This window comes from Oculina patagonica, chromosome 8 (assembly GCF_052425735.1).
Source record: "Oculina patagonica isolate OP01 chromosome 8, crgOcupat, whole genome shotgun sequence".
NCBI classification, from domain to species: Eukaryota; Metazoa; Cnidaria; class Anthozoa; order Scleractinia; family Oculinidae; genus Oculina; species Oculina patagonica.
Window position 1 is genome coordinate 3,874,998 of NC_135765.1, and position 17,663 is coordinate 3,892,660.

Below are 17,663 nucleotides of genomic sequence, written 5' to 3' on the forward strand. Positions count from 1 at the left end.
GAACAATCTCGTCCCCAGGGCTCGCTTTTCTTTTGGGCAGCACCAAGAACACGGACGCTGGCCAAGTCCGATTTTTTTTAGCATGTGCAGTCTGTTCATTATTGATTGTCAGCCAATCAGCTTCAGTTTGAACAGAATAAACTCTGAGTCTGCGCACAATGATTCGAAGTGAATCGCTCCTTCAAATCAGACAAGGCCAGAGTCTGCGTTCTTGGTGCTGACCAAAAGAAAAGCGGGCTCTGGGAACGAGATTGGGTATAAGAGAACTCTGGGGTTGTATTTGGAAAAGATTGGGCAATTTCGTGTTCAAACAACTATGTCATCTTTATGTTTTTATTTGTAAAACTGAGTTGACGTAATTATTTTGTTTTAATCGAAAACGCATGCCTTGGCCCATGGTATGTATACATACACACTAGCCTAATTGATTTGGAAGACTGAGTCAAACAATTGCGCTGCTCCGGTTTCCATACGTACTAAATGTGGTGTTGTCACAAACTAACTGCCTGACTCGCAAAGCAGCAGCTATAAAATAGAACGTGACGTCATCCCCGTGTGTTTCATTCAAAGTGCGCGGGGCCTTTATTTTGTCTCAGTCACTTGGTGACTGCGCAATCTGCGTTTTCCCGTTTGTGCTACACTGAACGCGATCTCTAATAAATGGTATTAAAACATGTCGAAGCCTTTCAGTATGTACCACTGAATCCCTTTGGAGCGTGTCTAGATTCTAAAAATCTATCGGGAAATCTATCCCATGTTTAAATTCGCAGTTTTATGGGCCTGATTGTTCCAAAACCACACGATGGTTAAAGCCAAAAAGCCAGGCAACATTCAATGAACGTCTAAAACGTATAAAACGCTTGCTGTTTGTTTCATTCTATTCTCTGCACGTCACAGCCTCCTAATGTCTTCAGAGATCTTGTTGTTTTTGCCGGCGACACTACGGTAAGTGGAATGTAGCACGCATTTTGCGGCAGCGTGGAGCTTTGATTTTCTGCTCAAAGCATTGTCTCTTCTGTATTTCTAGAAGAGGTTCTTGACCCAGGCCTCTGAACCATCTGTAGAGAAAAATGGTAGAAAATAAATTAACTAAACCCATGCAAGAGAAAATATTGTAATCATTATTTTTTTCTTTTGTCGTATAATAATTTCCAACGAAGAAAAAACGTCTTAATTGTTTTTCTCGCTAAGCACAAGTCGATTTGCGTAGTACAGTAAACGCTCTCTAAGACGGACACCGACGGGACCGGCTCCAACTGTCCGTCTCAGAGAGGCGCCGTCTTATAGAGAATTTAGTTACAGCAAAATGACTGAAAAACGGCTGGGACCAACACCAGGTGTCTGTCTTAAAGAGGTGTCCGTCTTTTTCAGTTGAGAGTTTAGTTACAGCAAAATGACTGAAAAACGGCAGGGACCAACACCAGGTGTCTGTCTTATAGTGTCTTATAGAGGTGTCCGTTAAGAGAGAGTTGCTGTAATGGTATTCCCAGATGGTATTATAAATGAGTTAGCAACAAAAAGTTGTGCAGTTCGTAGCGACATTTACAACAAACTGCTAGTTCAAAAGAATCGCACTGTAACCAATCCAGTTACCTCATATGATAGTTTTCTTTCTCCTCCACCGCCTGACCCGTACAGACTAGAGACGGATGGTCTGTGAGGCTTAACGTAAACTGGATTGGAGAACAAGCTTTCCAGCTGAAATGAAAAAAAAAATGAACGAAGAATTGCTACGTGTGGATTTAGCAAACAGCGACAGCAACGAAAACTACACGGGTCTCAGTACCAGGGAGTGTACACATTTTAGTAAATTTCAATGACTTGGCACGTGGATTTGCACATGCATTATACATGTCAGTACATTACGTGGTTTTGCACGTATTGGTACATTTTAATTACTTTGCACGTGCGTTGTACATCTTGGAATATTCCATTAACTCTGTACATGTGTTACATATCAGTACATTACGTGATTTTGCACATGCGTAATACATATTGGTACATTTCAATTACTCTGCACGTGCGTTATACATCTTGGGACATCCAGGAACACATTTCAATATTTTTGCACGTGCGTTATACATCATCAACATGCATTTTTATTGGCAATGCACTGCCGTAAACCAAATTTTAATTTTATCTTTGGAATTGAAGTTGCCTTTACATATTCAGCTGCAACATAATTTTGGCACCGATAGACATAATGAATATTAGATTGATATAGTTTAAAATGGGTTTACGGAGAACAGTCAAACCAAATCAGCCATACTGTATGTTTCTCTTTCAACTTCAACGTTGCCTTTACGTTTCCAGATAAAACAAAGTACATTTTCATGATGCTCTTGAAGGAAATTTGCTGGCCCCTTGTTAGCCATACCTCATTCAAAGAAGCCCCTTGATGCGTTCGTGAAGTTCGTCTAGGTTTTCTTTCTGATCCTCCTCCTGTCGAAGCGGAGGACTGGACGCTAAGCTTTCGAGCATCACTGCTACTGTGCACGTGACCAGAGCGCGGTTTTTTCGGGGGTTTCGACTGATCGTCAGATGGAGGGATCGCGGGCTCACTGTGGGATTTCTCCACCTTGTGATGCACCTGCACGAACGACAAATATGATTATCAGGGATTTTTGTCAGAACTCCGGTTTTAGTTACCTTAGAACGCCAGTAACTCGAACTCTAAAGGGAAACGAAAGACAGTTCGAGTTAGCGGGATTTCAAATTATCGGGGTTGATTGAATATTTAATTTGCCAAGTTGAAAATTGATAGTTTATGCTGATTTTTAGCACTGACTTCAGTATACAGTACAGTGCATATTGAACTTATCTTGTCAGAAACTCTAACACGACCATATATTCTTATGATAAGAGTGAAAAATGGCTGTCAGATACTTGATCTGTTCGTTGCTCTAATCAATAGGAGCTAATCGTGGCGAGTTGCAAGAACCGAAATTTGAGTTATCGGGGTAAATTTGACCCACATTTTGTTCAAGGGAAACGAAATTTAGTTCGAGTTAGCGGGGATTTCGAGTTATCCGAGTTCGAGTTAACCGAGTAAAAATGACTGAAAAGTGGGGTCAAATTCAAGGGAAATGGAAGTTATTCGAGTTACCGCGGTTCTACTGTAGTTTGCCACACACTTACAAACATTGCTTGGTGGAAAAAGTCAATTTTTCTTCAACTGTGCTAAGTGTCCCAACATCTATGACCCGCATTATAGATTTACAGAAACAGAAATAAATAAAGGAAAACAGTAAGGGAAACTCTTATATTAACTCACAATACTTTTCTCTGTTCTCAAAAAGACCAGAAAGGACCTGGGCTTGATAACTTTTGGATACATGAACTCAGGCTATTCTCGGGATTCCAGCTCCTGGACGCCTGGGGATGACGTTGGCCTCTTATCCGAGAACTCTGCTTTCATAAAACTGCCCTGGTAGCTTCACCAAACGAAAACTATTTTTGAAATCAAGTGCACGTGGACTTTCGTTCAAGGTAAAATGTTCTAAGACCCTCGTTTATGTCAAGGTACATAAAATTTTTACCCCGTTTTAAATCATCACTCACTTTCAAATGTTCTGTCGTCGTATGGCGGCGGTTCTCGTTGTCCGTGAGTGCCATCTTATCATAATTCGACAAACTTGTAAGCGTCGCTGATTTACTTATTCCTTCCACCTAAGGAGAAACAAACAAAAGCTAAAAGTATGGTCTAAAATTTGTACGGACCTGTAGTGTTCAGAAATTGTTTGCCTTCAAGAGAAGAGAGATGTTTGTGACGCCAGTTACTCTTAAATCTTAGCAAGATGTGCCGTTCATATCACAAATTCCGTACTGATGACGTAGTTTGACAGGAATCCGTGCTGTGTCTCTCATTGGTTGTTACTCTTTCGCACGCGTACAACAACCAATCACAGAGACTGTACGAATCTGCGTTTAGCTACGTCATCAGTGGCGGATCCAGACCTCCAGGTAAGTGGGGGGGCCCTGATCATCCAGACCCTGGAATAAGGGGGGGGGGCGCTCACGAAATTACTTTTTCTCGGCCCTTTGGGCCTTAGTTTGGCCTACAAATAAGGTACCGCCCCCCCCCCCCGGGCAATTTTTTTTTTACGCCCACTTAAAGATGGCCGCCACTTGCGTAACTAGTACCGGTTAGCTTGCTATGCACTCCGGTTAGCCTACTATGCACTCTGGTTAGCCTACTATTCACTTCGGTTAGCCTACTATGCACTTTGGTTAGCCTGTTTACGGTTAGCTATCGATATTTGTAAGGGAAACACGATATATAGTTAAAATTTACGAATTCTGGGAGCCGGCTCCCGGTGGCGTAGCGGTATCACTCTCGCTCTTCAGGCAGACGACCCGAGTTCGATTCCACCCCGGGGCACATTATATCGAACATTTTCCTTTTTCCTCTTTCATAAAATTCGAAAAAAAAAACTAAGTGTCTAAAGTGGGCGTAAAAAAAAAAATTGCCCCCCTCGGGCCCCTCCCCTAGATTCGCCACTAGTCATCAGTATTGAACTCCAGACGTCTCTCTCGAGCGGGGGTAGAATTAAGAGGGTAAAGAGTCTGTTTACTCATGTAGGCTAGTCATTTTACAGTCTGTCGGCTACTATACCGCGGTCAAACGTCTCAGGCATCTTGCTTGAAACTGCGTTCATATTGAAGTTTTAGTATGAGCAAGGATAGGTAAAATAGTTGTTGAGTGTAAACATATTCCCATTTCCTCAGGTAAACTTTGAGTGTTTTTACTTTTTAAGTGTTACGCATCTTGCTTGAAAGTGTGTTCATATTTAAGTGTTAGTATGAGCAAGAATAGATAAAATAGTTGTTGAGTGTAAACATATTTCCATTTTCTCAGGAAAACTTAGAGTGTTTTTTACTTTTTAAATGTTCCGCATCCGAACCAAAATCCTTTGACAAATGGCGCCGACAAGTCCGCATATCGCTATTTTCAAACACGTAGAACTTTTTAAGTATGTAAAGCATCAAAAAGCTTAGTAAATCGGCAGGATACCGGTTATGTATCAAACTTTGAACTGTGAAAATTAAAGCCTTATCTTTGAAGTACTTTTATTGTTTTGTTTTTTGCATATTTCTGACATTTCATCGCGGTCGGTTGGCTACTAACCTCTTCTTTTGTCCTTTTGCTCGTGAGCTCGGGTGGTAGGCTTTTTCTTTTGGTCTGTTTCGTGCTCATTTCTGGCGGTATATGAGGCTCTGGTGTCCCTGGCAGGCTGGGATAAGCGTCGTGGTCAGGTTTTTGGGGCCTGTTCTCGACTTCTTTCTTCTCTGGTTCTGGTTCTTTCTTTGATACGACCGTGACCTCAAGTGGCTGAGGCTCACTTTTAGGCTCGGTGGACTGGGAACGAGATGAGCTTGCTTCCTAAAAATGACGAGAAAGTTCGCTAAGCGTTTTTAAGTAATTGAAGATTAACAAAAAAGAGAAAAAAATGTGAAATGTTTCAATATTTAAAATGTAAAAGAAGAGTAAGCTATATTTATTGATTACTATCTACACAACCCACTGACTTCTTATTAACTTGACTTCTTATTAAAACGAGGGCCCTGGTGGCGAAAATGTTTGACGTCCTTTTCTGTTGGTCTTACCTGGGATCTGGACTGGGCTCCTACTGATATCAAAGGAATGTTATCTGCTGCTGCATGGCTCTTGCTGCTGATCTTTCTGCGGGACCCCACCTAAAAAAGACCCATGGCAGGTCAGCTCTATCTACTAAGCTACGCAAAATAAGCCGATAAGAGGGTAACGTTATTGTTTGTTTTAAAAAACTGGAGCAAGAACAAGCACTGCAAGCGGAGAAAATGTCAGGTAGCGAGTGGTTTCGGTGGAGATTCGAGGTGTCTTATATAAGTGGTTAAAAGGTATTATAACATAGCTGGCAGGGCCACGCAATCAAATTCAGTATACGTACGCGTGTACCATAATCCAGTAGTGCATGCTGGTAGCGTCAGCAAATCGCTCCACCAGAAAAATTTCCACCGGCAACCTTATAAAACAATTGGTTCAAACTTTTAGCTGTGCACTATCGAGTTAGCACTTGGGAAGTTTGGAGAGCACTCAAGAAGGCAGAGTTGCTCTGCGCTCTCGGCTTGCGCTATCACCTCAAGCAACTCTTGCGCTTCTTTCGTGCTCTCCAGACTTGCCGCGGGCACCACAACTCGATATAGTGCACGCTTAAGCATGAACCAATTCAGTAAGCATGCCTTCTACTATACTGCTTTAAGAAAGAGCGTTGATCTCAAAGATAAATCACTCTTACATGAAAATGCTATCATTGCACAAAAATTTTCGTCGTTGGTTATCTCATTACACGAAATTTTCGCCATTTCTTTTCAGACTTTACAGCAAACTTACTTCCGCTGCTCAAAAAGGTCACGTGCATTTCACGTGATCGCGCACGCGTGTTATTGATAAATCACACCACTGTCACGTGCCTACCTGTGGATCCTGCATTTGAGTGTTGCCTCGCTTATTTCTTTCTCTGTCGGTCAAACAGCCATCCTCGTGGCTGCAACGATGAATCCCGGATTGATAATAGCCTTTTATCTGCATGAGATTTAACCAGAAGATATTTTTAGTAAATGTAAAAATAATGTAAATGTAAATGTTGTTTATGGTGGTCATGCACTTAGCTTCGAGATAGCTAGTTTACAGGCATGCCACTGTAAGAGATGAAACAAATAATTTATCTTCTTACAAATGTAATTAAGAAGAAAATTTCGAGAAAATTGGTTTAACTGATAGGAAAAACACGTTTGACTTACATCAATGTTAAGAACACAGTGGAAGAAGAACAAGAATATTCCCTGAAATAATATAAAAAGGCAAAAATAATAAACCTCAGAACATAAAGATAGCTAATAGTTTGTTTGAAACTCTGTGGCATGCAAAAACCAGCGTTTTTAGCGCACAACACTTCTTGTGTGCTAATTCTTCTTGCCTGCTAGTCATGTCAGGATGCCTCCTCCCCATCCACATCCCCCACCCCTCCCTTCTCCCACTTAATATTTGTCAAGTTGTCTAACGATTCGCGGACCTACAAATGGAGAGGGAACTGTGAACCACTCAAGGTCAGGCTTGAACCAGAACTTCCTGATCGATGTACTAGGACTACGGCCCTTCCACAAAGTAAGAAAATGTAAGCGATTCTCTTGATGAATGTACATGTCAAGCCATGGCCTAACGGTAACGCAAGTGGACGCAAGAAGCCGCAAGAAGCCGCAAGTTGAACTTGCGTACAGATCTAGACTTAGTGTGTTGGCTGGCCAAACGGACTCGCAAGTTTACTCACAAGCTATGTGCACGCAAGCTATCAAAAAAATCATTTCAATGCTACTGCATGAGCGTGCTGCAATTCCCTGACTTGAAGTAAACAGCAAGACTTGCGTTGACTTGCGTTGCGTGGCCAAACGGTGAAAACTTGCGTTGACTTCAGTTGCGTGCAAATTTGATCTCGACCAAATTAAAGTGATCGCAAGTCAACGCAAGTGCACGCAAGTCTTGGCCAAACGGAGACGCAAGTAGACGCCTAAAAGAGGAGTAATCGCATCCTACTTATGGAATGCTTTACTGACCTGCAAACCATTAATGAGTCCAAACGAGAGTTGAACACGAACATTTCTAACATCTCTGAAAGAAAGAATGCCAAAAATCCAACCAAGACAAAGACCTAGTAACATGAGACTGTTTGTACGGAGACCATACCTGTGAACAACAAGAGAATGAGAAAATACTGAAGTTGTTTGCTCACCAAAGCAGCAATAATTGCTGTACTAAAAACACTTTTATCGGCCATGTGAAAACGTGAATCTTTCAAATTCTATAGTTAGACTCGCAACTTTTAGGATGCGAATTAGGTTAGCTTCATAAAATCCTGATGTTATTAGGTTTTGTTTTGCCAAAATCTTCAGTGGATCGTGTCGATTTAAAGACTTCGCAGTTGCTAATGAACTAGTGATATAGTATCGGCAGAATCAAGCCAGTCTAATCACATATGACGATGACTTTTCTTAGTTTCTGTACCTTAGTTTTTGTTTCGGTTACCTACAAGGGAACTGTGTGACCGAGACCTCAATTAAATGTTATAATTTGGATTACCACCAATCGCCATTTGAACATAGAATCTTTGGCCGAGCTTGGGGAGTTTGGCAAGGGCGAAGCATAAGTACAGGTTACAGCCCAGCAAAACGAGGAAACATGTTTCCAGAAACATGCTGGAAACATGTTTCCGTAATTGTTTCCTCGTTTTTCCATGCTTCCATGCCACGCGAAAAGAAATGAAATGTTTCTGCCGTACCGTAAATGATCTAATAAACGCCCGGGGCGTCTATTAAATTTTTGGGCTCCTAGGGGAGGCGTTAAATAGATATGAGGCGTTTATAAGAGAGAGGCTTTATTTCAAGTTAATAGTAATAACGTCAACAAAACAAATTGGATGCGTAGTTTGCTAGTGGAGTAAGATACAAAACAGAGTTTTTGGGTAGGAGACTAATCTATTCTGTGCTAATACAAAAACTAAAGATGTCGTTCAAGTTCAATATCGACGTTTTCATCGTCATCGGGGTCAATCACGTTGGCGTAGTTTCGAGCGTAGTTGGTCTCTTCGATGTCGGAGTGAAGCAAGAAACTAACTATATTGCGTGATTTTATTCTATGGAGCATTTCCTTGGTTTTTGAGGTGATTCTTCGAGGGGGCGTCTATTAGACACGGGGCGTTTATAAGAGGGGGGGGCGTCTAATACAAACTTAACCCTTCAGGGGAGGCGTTTATTAGATAAGAGGCGTTTATTTGAGAGTGGGCGTTTATTAGATCATTTACGGTATAGCAGAAGCAAATTTTCCTTCTTGAAGACAAAAATTGACGCTGGAAACAATACTTCCCGTGTGGCAAAACTGGGAAACATTGGGGAAACATGCGCGCGCTACGGATGTTTCTGTAAACATGTTTCTTCGATTTGCCAGGCCTTCATGTTTTCTTAATACTCCCAAAACACTTCATTTGTTTTTGTTACCTTGTACATCGTTTCTCCAGAACAGCCCTAGCACAGATGTCATAAGAAGGTTGTCTTAGTTGATGAAGAACCACACACAATATCATCAAGTTGAGCTAGGAAAAAAGGTTCGCAAAGTCAGATTTTAACATTGGATTTCAGCCACGATCTGGGAGAGCTCTCTTGATAACGACTCGAGAAAGCGACTAAACGTCCACACTACGAAATCATGCCCATAAGACAGAAAAAAGGAGATGTTTTAAAATACCGTTGCGATTAGAAGAGACGGAATAACGAATGTCCATACGATGTGATCAGAAGGCCAGCAAGAATAAAGGGCTAATCTGCAAAAAAAAAACAGCGAGTTCTGTACCTTGATTCACTAATTTAAGCACTAGTTTTTCCAACTCTCAGTATGCAACTTAAAGGTCTTATAAAAATCAGGGCAGGGCAGTTTAACTCTATTGGCATTTTAAAAAGTATCTGATTGATTGATTGATTGATTGATTGATTGATTGATTGATTGATTGATTGATTGATTGATTGGACCAATGGTCGATTGATTGATTGATTGATTGATTAATTGATTGATTGATTGATTGATTGATTGATTGATTGATTGATTGACATTAAGAATGACATACTTACACTGGTTTTGTTCCTTCACTTGCTCTAAAACCAATTGCCAGAGACATGGCTATTACTGTTACTGGAAATCCTGAAACAATTTTTAAATAGCGTTAACTTCCGAAAGTAACGAGCCCCTGCAAGCAGCGATAAAATTTCACGGTTGTTGGCAAATCCTGATTGTAGTTATCAGTAAATCAAGACTTGTTACAGTGTTGTTAGAGCGGTTTTCACTTGAGTGTCGAAAGTTATTCGCGTTTGCACTGCTTTTGCATTACTACGCTTAATGATTAGTTTAAAAATCTCGCGCCACTTTCTCAACCAATCAGAAACCAATCGTGACTCGCTCTCGCACGTTTTCCCGCGCTTCGTGCCGTGCCTACTTGTATTTGCTTCGAGTTTTGATTGGTTGACTGGATTGTCTGTGTTCTTTGTGATTGGCCAGAGTGATAACTTTGGTTTTGGTTTTCCGACACTCAATTGTAAACTGCTCTGTGAGAAACAATGGAAACAACAGATACGACAGTGTGCTAGACAAAAACATGTTTTCCAATCGCAAAATCGCAACTGAGTGCAAAATAGAAAGTAGTTCTTCACAGAGTTGAATTTCCTAAGTATAAAAGCTAAACCTAATTAACTGAACTAGACAAAGCAAATCTTGTGGTGGTCTAAACAAGGGAAGCTGTCTCAAACTCTTAGGGCCTGTTTACATGATTCCGGAATGACTTTCATTCAGGAACGAAACTCGTTCCGGAATGAAGTTCGTTCTGCATTTACATGTCAGAGTCGGCCGGTTCAACCAAAGGCATTTCCACGTGCGCGGTTTTCGCGCGAGATCAAAACAAGGTGGCGCATGTTTCGCGCGAGATCAAAACAAGATGGCGCATGTTTCGCGTAAACATGTTTTTGTGCCCATTAGTGGCCGTATATGCAATTTTAGCGAGCAATTTGACCATAGAGCTGCTACTTTGGGCTAAACAGTAAATGCTATTACGTTTTTTCGCTCTGAATTCAAACTGTGGAGTCCGTATGCGGTTTCACGAGTTGCGATTTCATCTCGGAACGAAATTCGTTCTGTGTTTACATGATACTAGAATGAAATGTCATTCCAGAACAAAACTTTCATTCCGGAATGAAAACCGGAATGAACTCATTCCGGAATGACTTGACTTTCGTCTCGGTATCATGTAAACAGATACAGAGAAATGTATGGGGATGGAATGAACTCGTTCCGGAATGAAAGTCATTCCGGAATCATGTAAACAGAGCAGGCCCTTAACTGCTGTTGGCTTTGTTCGTAAAGATGCCCACTTGTGTTGATAAGCACGGTCAAGGTTACTGAATTCGCAGTCGTTCAAGTATGACTCGAATTACGAAACACCGAATTTCACTTCGTACCATTATTTTCTTTCAGTAGCCGAGAGTTTCAGTCATTGAATGATAAATCAATTTTAAGCCAATCGTTGTTTTGCTTGCACAACTCTTTCCGCGATATCCTCATGTAAGGTGCACGACGTGTACCAAACAATCAGACAAAAATATGATCCACTGAACCAATCAAAATTCGAAGTAAATTTACGTAGCTGGCGCGAACCGCTACAAAACGCGTGCAAATTGGTTTTGGTTTTAATTCTGATTGGTCACATAAAAGTGGAGGGAGTTTTTTAAACCAATCACTAAGCGTAGTATGTTTTCCCGCGCTTGTGTCTGTTAAATGGTTTCCCGCGCTTGGCACCAGTTACATGTTTTCCCGCGCTTGGCACCACCTCAGTTACGTGTTTTCCCGCGCTTGGCGCCAGTTACATGTTTTCCTGCGCCTGGCGCCAGTTACATGTTTTCCCGCGCTTGGCACCACCTCAGTTACGTGTTTTCCCGCGCTTGGCGCCAGTTACATGTTTTCCTGCGCTTGGCGCCAGTTACATGTTTTCCCGCGCTTGGCGCCAGTTACATGTTTTCCTGCGCCTGGCGCCAGTTACATGTTTTCCCGCGCTTGGCGCCAGTTACATGTTTTCCCGCGCTTGGCTCCAGTCGCATGACGTTGCTTTGAGCTCTGATTGGTTAATTGCCTAATTAGTTCGAACCCCACCTTGTTACGAAACATGCAGTGTTGACTTAGGGCCTGTTTACATGATTCCGGAATGACTTTCATTCCGGAACGAAACTCGTTCCGGAATGAAGTTCGTTCTGCGTTTACATGACAGAGTCGACCGGTTCAACCAAAGGCATTTTCACGTGCGCGGTCTTCGCGCAAGATCAAAACAAGATGGCGCATGTTTCGCGCAAACATGTTTTTTTGCCCAATTAATGGCCGTATCTGCAATTTTAACGAGTAATTTGACCATAGAGCTGCTTCTTTGGGCTAAACAGTAAATGCTATTACGTTTTTTCGCTCTGAATTCAAACTGTGGAGTCCGTATGCGGTTTCAAGAGTTGCGATTTCATCTCGGAACGAAATTCGTTCTGTGTTTACATGATACCAGAATGAAATGTCATTCCGGAACGAAACTTTCATTCCGGAATGAAAACCGGAATGAACTCATTCCGGAATGACTTGACTTTCGTCTCGGTATCATGTAAACAGATACAGAGAAATGTATGGGGATGGAATGAACTCGTTCCGGAATGAAAGTCATTCCGGAATCATGTAAACAGGCCCTTAGTACTCACCCCAACCAAACAAAAGATAATAAACGTTCTTTCTCAGCGGATGAGCGCTGTTGGCGTGATTAAAGTACAAGAATAAACTGTCCACTAAACACCAGGAGAAACAAGATGTGATGGTGTAATGAAGAACGACCGACATTGCTCGGCATCCCTCCTGAAAAAAAAAATCAAAATTAAAATGTAATTTTTATTAATAAGTGTCAGCCCAGCTAGCGGACCGTGCAAGGAACTGAGCTGGGAGGGAGGACGGGGTGGGGAGACTTTTTTATGCTAAAGATTAAAACAGATTGCGAGAACCAAAAATACAACACATAGAGCAGTTTTCAATTGAGTGTCGTAAAACCAAAACCAATGTAATTACTTCGGCCAATCACAAAAGACACGGACAATCCAGTGAACCAATCAAAACTCGAAGCAAATACATGTAGCCAGCGCAAAGGGCGGGAAAACGTGCGCGAGCGAGTCACGATTGGTTTTGGTTTTAGTTAGGTTTTAGTTTTAGTTTAGTTTGGTTTTAGTTTTAGATTGGCTGAGAAAGTGGCGCGAGATTTTAAAGCCAATCACTGAGCGTAGTAATTCAAAACCAAAGCAAACGCAATTTACTTTCGACACTCAAGTGAGAACCGCTCTATTCCAACGCTGTTACAGGAGTACAACACCCTTAAACACCGGGCCCATCCCGACTCCCACCCCCACATCGTCATCTTCTTCGAGACTCAGACTCGGCATACTAACCTTCTTTCTATAAGCAGGTATACTGAGAAGAAGAACGATTTGAGTGAGTCCAACAGCGAATGTCAGGTGTTGTTTAATCATAAACGACTCTGTCCGGGGTCTAGAGTTGAAAAGATTAAATTTAAGATTAATAATCAGTAAATATGAGTCATTGACCTTGAGAGCGCGCAATTCAGCACATGACCTGACTGGAAATATATTTTTTTCTTTGGAGTATAGAAGAAATTTATGCGATCGTGACGGTCGCAGGAAGTTCAACTGAATCAGTTTCTTTTAGAAAGTAAAATAAAGTAAATCCCTTTTAAAAACTGCCCGAAAGATAAGCGAACAGCGGCTCGTACCCAGTCATTCCCGCTTTTTATTAGTCTCTCTCTTCCCAGACTTCGCCCGCCTCCAAATTCGAGATGGCTGCGAGACGACAGCTTGCGTGCAGACGTCAGAGAGTCAGAGACGTCTTCTATTTTCTTTGCTTGAAACGGAAAGGGACTTTCCGCTTGCGCTAAAACGACAGATACTTTGCCGATGCCGAGTTCGTTTTCGCTGAATTTTGTATCTGCACGAAGCACCCTGCGTTTACGCATGTATGTTTTTCTTTTCTTTACAGTTTATTAAACGCTTGCAAGAAATGACACTGTTATTGTACGGAGTTAGAGAAATTGTGCCAGGAAAATTCAATCTCGTTCCCAGGGCTTTTCCCTTGGTAATTATCAAGGGAAAAGCCCTGGGAACGAGGTTAAGGAAAATTGAAAGAAAAGAAAACACGACCACTAGCGAAAATACTTCCGTGACTTTATCTCGATGCAGGCCTACGTGTCGACCCCAGTCAAATCGCAATGGAGGAGGAATTGTTTAGCTTGTTCTTCTCCACTTGAAATTGAAATTCTCTGCATGTGTCTTGCGATTCAATTTACAAAGAATCGATATCGAATTATTTAATAAGAATCGTTTCAAAGGAAGAATTGAAACAACTGTCAAACTGCCCCCGCCAGGCATTTGAATGAGTCAACCGAAAAACAACATCTGGTCTGAATACCTGCAGATTGTCATAATCTGTTTATATTTTCTGCAAAGTAAATGAAATTCATACAAAGTCGCTGACAAACCATAAAACTGAAGAAGAGATCGAAAGACAAAAAGTTTCAATCAGAAAACTCGAGGCGATATCAAGAAACCGTATCATTCTACTAACTATGTACATGTGCACGACTAAATTCATTTACCCATTCAAGTTCATTTTTAAATAAAGTACAATTTTCATTGGAAATTTCAGAAATAAACATGTGTTTCCGTGTTTTGTGGGCTAAGATACTATATCACATTTTCTGCATGGGAGTCGCGAATGGCCATTTTAACGAACAACCAACAGAACATAGTTTGGGAAGTTGAAGCGAATTTAATCGTCGGTTGATGACCAGCTCATTAGAGAGCAATATATGAACCATATCCTGTAGGTAACCAGGTGGCCTAAAGTCGAAAATAATAGACGCAGCTTACATTAGTTTCCAGCCAACAATTTTCGAAACTATGAAATGAATATATGAAATTCATATATTTGTACTGCGGATATACATTTTAAGCAAATGAAAGATCATCGCAGTAATGTACTCAACTTAAGCAGTTGAGAAAAGCAAGCCTGAAAAAAATTCAGGCTGAATTTTTTTTTTCAGGCTTGCTTTTCTCAACTGCTTAAGTTGAGTACATAACTGCGATGATCTTTCATTTGCTAAAAATTTTCGAAAATGAAAACCAACACCTGAATGTACAAAGGTGATCTGAATAGAAATGAGTCATCTCCAATACAAATGATAATCCATAGGTATATTTTGGTGAATTTTTTTTCGCGAATCGAAAAAGTAGCAAAGGATTTATCGAAGAGTCCCGTATCAGAAAAGCTTCAAAAATTATTGACAGTTTGTCCGGTGAGGTTTCGTGAAGTTTATTTTTGTCCCAGGTTTGCGTGTTTTTCTTATCGATAAAAAATAAACGAAATTTCATAACAAGTTAACATGGGCTGAATACCGGAAAACTTTGTTTTAGTATTCGTTAGCATACCGCGAAGTGAATCGTCAATATTAACCGACGCGCTCGCAAGAAATGTACTCTAAAATGTTCGACACAACCCAAGATATCAAAATGCAAACAAAGATCATCAGTTTCTTTAATCTGTCTGCATTCGTTAAGCGTTTGCGCAATTTGGCTGATTATCCCCTTGACTGAATATCTCCAATAAGCTGAAAAAGTAATGATAAATAAACACCTTAGGAAAAAAGCATTTGAATGCTAATTTAGCCCAGCCATAGACATTCGCCATCGTTTTGTCCGGACTCCTCGTAAGGATTAGCAAAATATATTATTAAAATTTTTCTTTTCAATTCGCTTAAATTAACCGTGTCAGTTTTTGGCAATACCCCGAGCTGTTTTTGTTGGCACTAAAAGCAAAATTTTCGAAAAAAATTAAGCTATACGTTTTTTTTATAGATAAGGATAGCAAATCTCAAGATAAGTAATTTTTATTCAAACAAACAAGCTGGCTTTTGTTGTGGCTGAGACTAGAAAATTGTGTAATTTGTTCAGTCTCCCATAACTGTCCAAGAAAATATTGCCAAGGATGAGCTGATATTAATATATTGTTATAAAACTATATATTGGGAATATATTGACGTTCTTCGGCGGACTTTTTAGCGGTGTGTAAAAATTATTGTGGTTAAACAACTCTGAAGTCTCTAAAGGAAATCGACTTGCGTTGAGAAATACTGTATTGCTGACAGACTCTTTCACAATGCAGCTATTAATTCTGTTTTGTGGTCTTTTCATTTTGCTTACATTAAATTTTTAAATATTCACTCTTAAAAGCACACAATTCGAAAGACTGAGCCTCTTCCAATATTGCTGCAGGCAATTGAATACATTTTAATAATCGCTAACTCATTTGCTTTCGAATCAAAACATGTGCAGCTTTGGTCCGAAAGCAAGCTGCAAATTAATGTTGTGTCTTTTTCTAGCGCTAGCTCTTCTATTTTTCAACAGAAACGCCGGAAACGAAAGCACTATTGACAAGTCAAAAGAAAGTGTCAGATGAGGGCGACATTTTTACTTCGCGTTACTTTGATTCGCCAACCTAGCGACAAAAATCATAATTTGCAAGCCAGTTTTTCAATCGATAAATTGTAGGATACTCCCTTGCTGCCGGTTTTTGACATTCTATTTTTAATCGTATTTATTCAGCTCGCAGCCAGGATAAGATTAAACTTTGAAATTACAAGGTTTGTCGTCAAGTTATTTGCAAATACACAACCGGTAGTCTAAGCCTTTAGTATGTTTTAATAGTCGACTTATTCGCATAAACAACGTGTTGCATTTTCCTTTTTTCGGAGGCAAGAAGCACGCACGCAAACGGAAATCAGAAAAGGACACCGAGTTAATTTCGATCGCCTCGAAAGAAAGGAAAATTTCTCGGTTTTCAGTTTATTCATAAATCTTTATTTGCGGACAAACGAATCTCTAACTTTGTCATTTACAAATGCTTACCGCAATTTTCATAATATTCAAAGTTATATTTCAAACTGCTATAACCGGCCTGTCCGCATAAATCGTATTTTTAAAGAGTGATCATTGCTTTTTGCCAAGTACGTTCAATTTCAAGTTTTGCTAAACGGTTGCTTTCAAAAGAAATTTAACATTAAACGGAAAATATAAATTTAGCGGTGATTTCGATGGGTTTCGCGCACTAACACGTAAGATACTACGCCAGGCTAACTAAAAATTAGCACAATGCAAAGCGAATTACCTGAAAAATATGAAAGCAACGATAGATAAGGTGCAGAAGAACAAGGATATTCCACATCCAACGATGGCAGTAGCATCCAAACCAAACTCGCTCGTAGTAGCTGTTTCCATTTTCATTTAATTGCGGTTGAGATCTAGAAATCCTTGATGCGTCTTTGAAGAAGTTCGCCCGCCGTGTAGCTACCATTCATGGGATGTTTTGGCAGCGAATCTGTACCGGAAAGTAAACGTCCGCGCCGGACTGCAACAGTCAAAGCTTCAAATGTGCCATTTTCTTGAAGAATTAATTCCGAGTCGTACACGCTATATTTAAACCTCAAGTCATCGTTGGTAAATTGTAATATTAAAACGCACGCGTTTAGTGTAGCAGCAGTAAAAATCGATTGTTGCGTTTTTAACGAGTTGCGACCGCTTCTTTCAATAGGAACGGAAATGCACCCTCGCGTCCGAGCTGTGATAAAAATAAAACCCTGTCGCCTGCTACAACTGCTAACGAAATTTGATTTTGTAGAGTTTACGTCGGTAAAGTGGTCATCTCTTTAATATAAAGCAACAGTCCATGTTTTTGTAATGTCCGCTTTCAATTGGCTCGTGTTTAGTAAACTTATCACGTGACTTAACAGGTGCTTCGGCAAGAGACGTTTTAGTCAGTTTAAAAGTTTTCCGACAAAAACAGGGACGCTTCAATTATTTCAACGCCTAAACAATGATTGGTCGCCAACAATAAATACAGACAATATTTCGACAGTCAATTTCTCGCGTCTACATGATTGAAATATAATCGTTTAGTTGCGGGAGCAATATTCGTTGTTTGACGAGCAGAAGATTGTTCAAGGTGGTCG

At 40.5% G+C, this 17,663-nt stretch overlaps 1 protein-coding gene across 1 annotated transcript; it reads right to left on the reverse strand.

The window, feature by feature from the left end:
• Positions 1 to 691: 691 nt before the first annotated feature.
• Positions 692 to 17,568, reverse strand: LOC144663406 (uncharacterized). The gene is made up of 15 exons (XM_078524336.1): positions 16,823 to 17,568; positions 13,036 to 13,135; positions 12,304 to 12,454; positions 9,658 to 9,727; positions 9,278 to 9,353; positions 9,031 to 9,125; positions 7,594 to 7,723; positions 6,784 to 6,825; positions 6,458 to 6,565; positions 5,608 to 5,697; positions 5,129 to 5,383; positions 3,562 to 3,669; positions 2,378 to 2,590; positions 1,594 to 1,698; positions 692 to 1,058 (listed from the first exon to the last, which is right to left on the reverse strand). The coding sequence occupies exons 1-15, from the start codon at positions 16,936 to 16,938 to the stop codon at positions 999 to 1,001; spliced, it is 1,719 nt and encodes a 572-aa protein (XP_078380462.1). The 5' UTR covers positions 16,939 to 17,568; the 3' UTR covers positions 692 to 998.
• Positions 17,569 to 17,663: the final 95 nt, after the last annotated feature.

What these genes read in the sequence shown, in the direction of transcription:
- LOC144663406 (XM_078524336.1), bottom strand. Translation starts at nt 16,938, where the DNA reads ATGAAAATGGAAACAGCTACTACGAGCGAGTTTGGTTTGGATGCTACT. An exon ending in AGTGAAGGAACAAAACCAGT is followed by an intron (nt 9,354 to 9,657) that starts GTAAGTATGTCA and finishes TTTTTTTTGCAG; the next exon opens with ATTAGCCCTTTATTCTTGCT. An exon ending in CTGGAGAAACGATGTACAAG is followed by an intron (nt 7,724 to 9,030) that starts GTAACAAAAACA and finishes TGTTGTTCACAG; the next exon opens with GTATGGTCTCCGTACAAACA.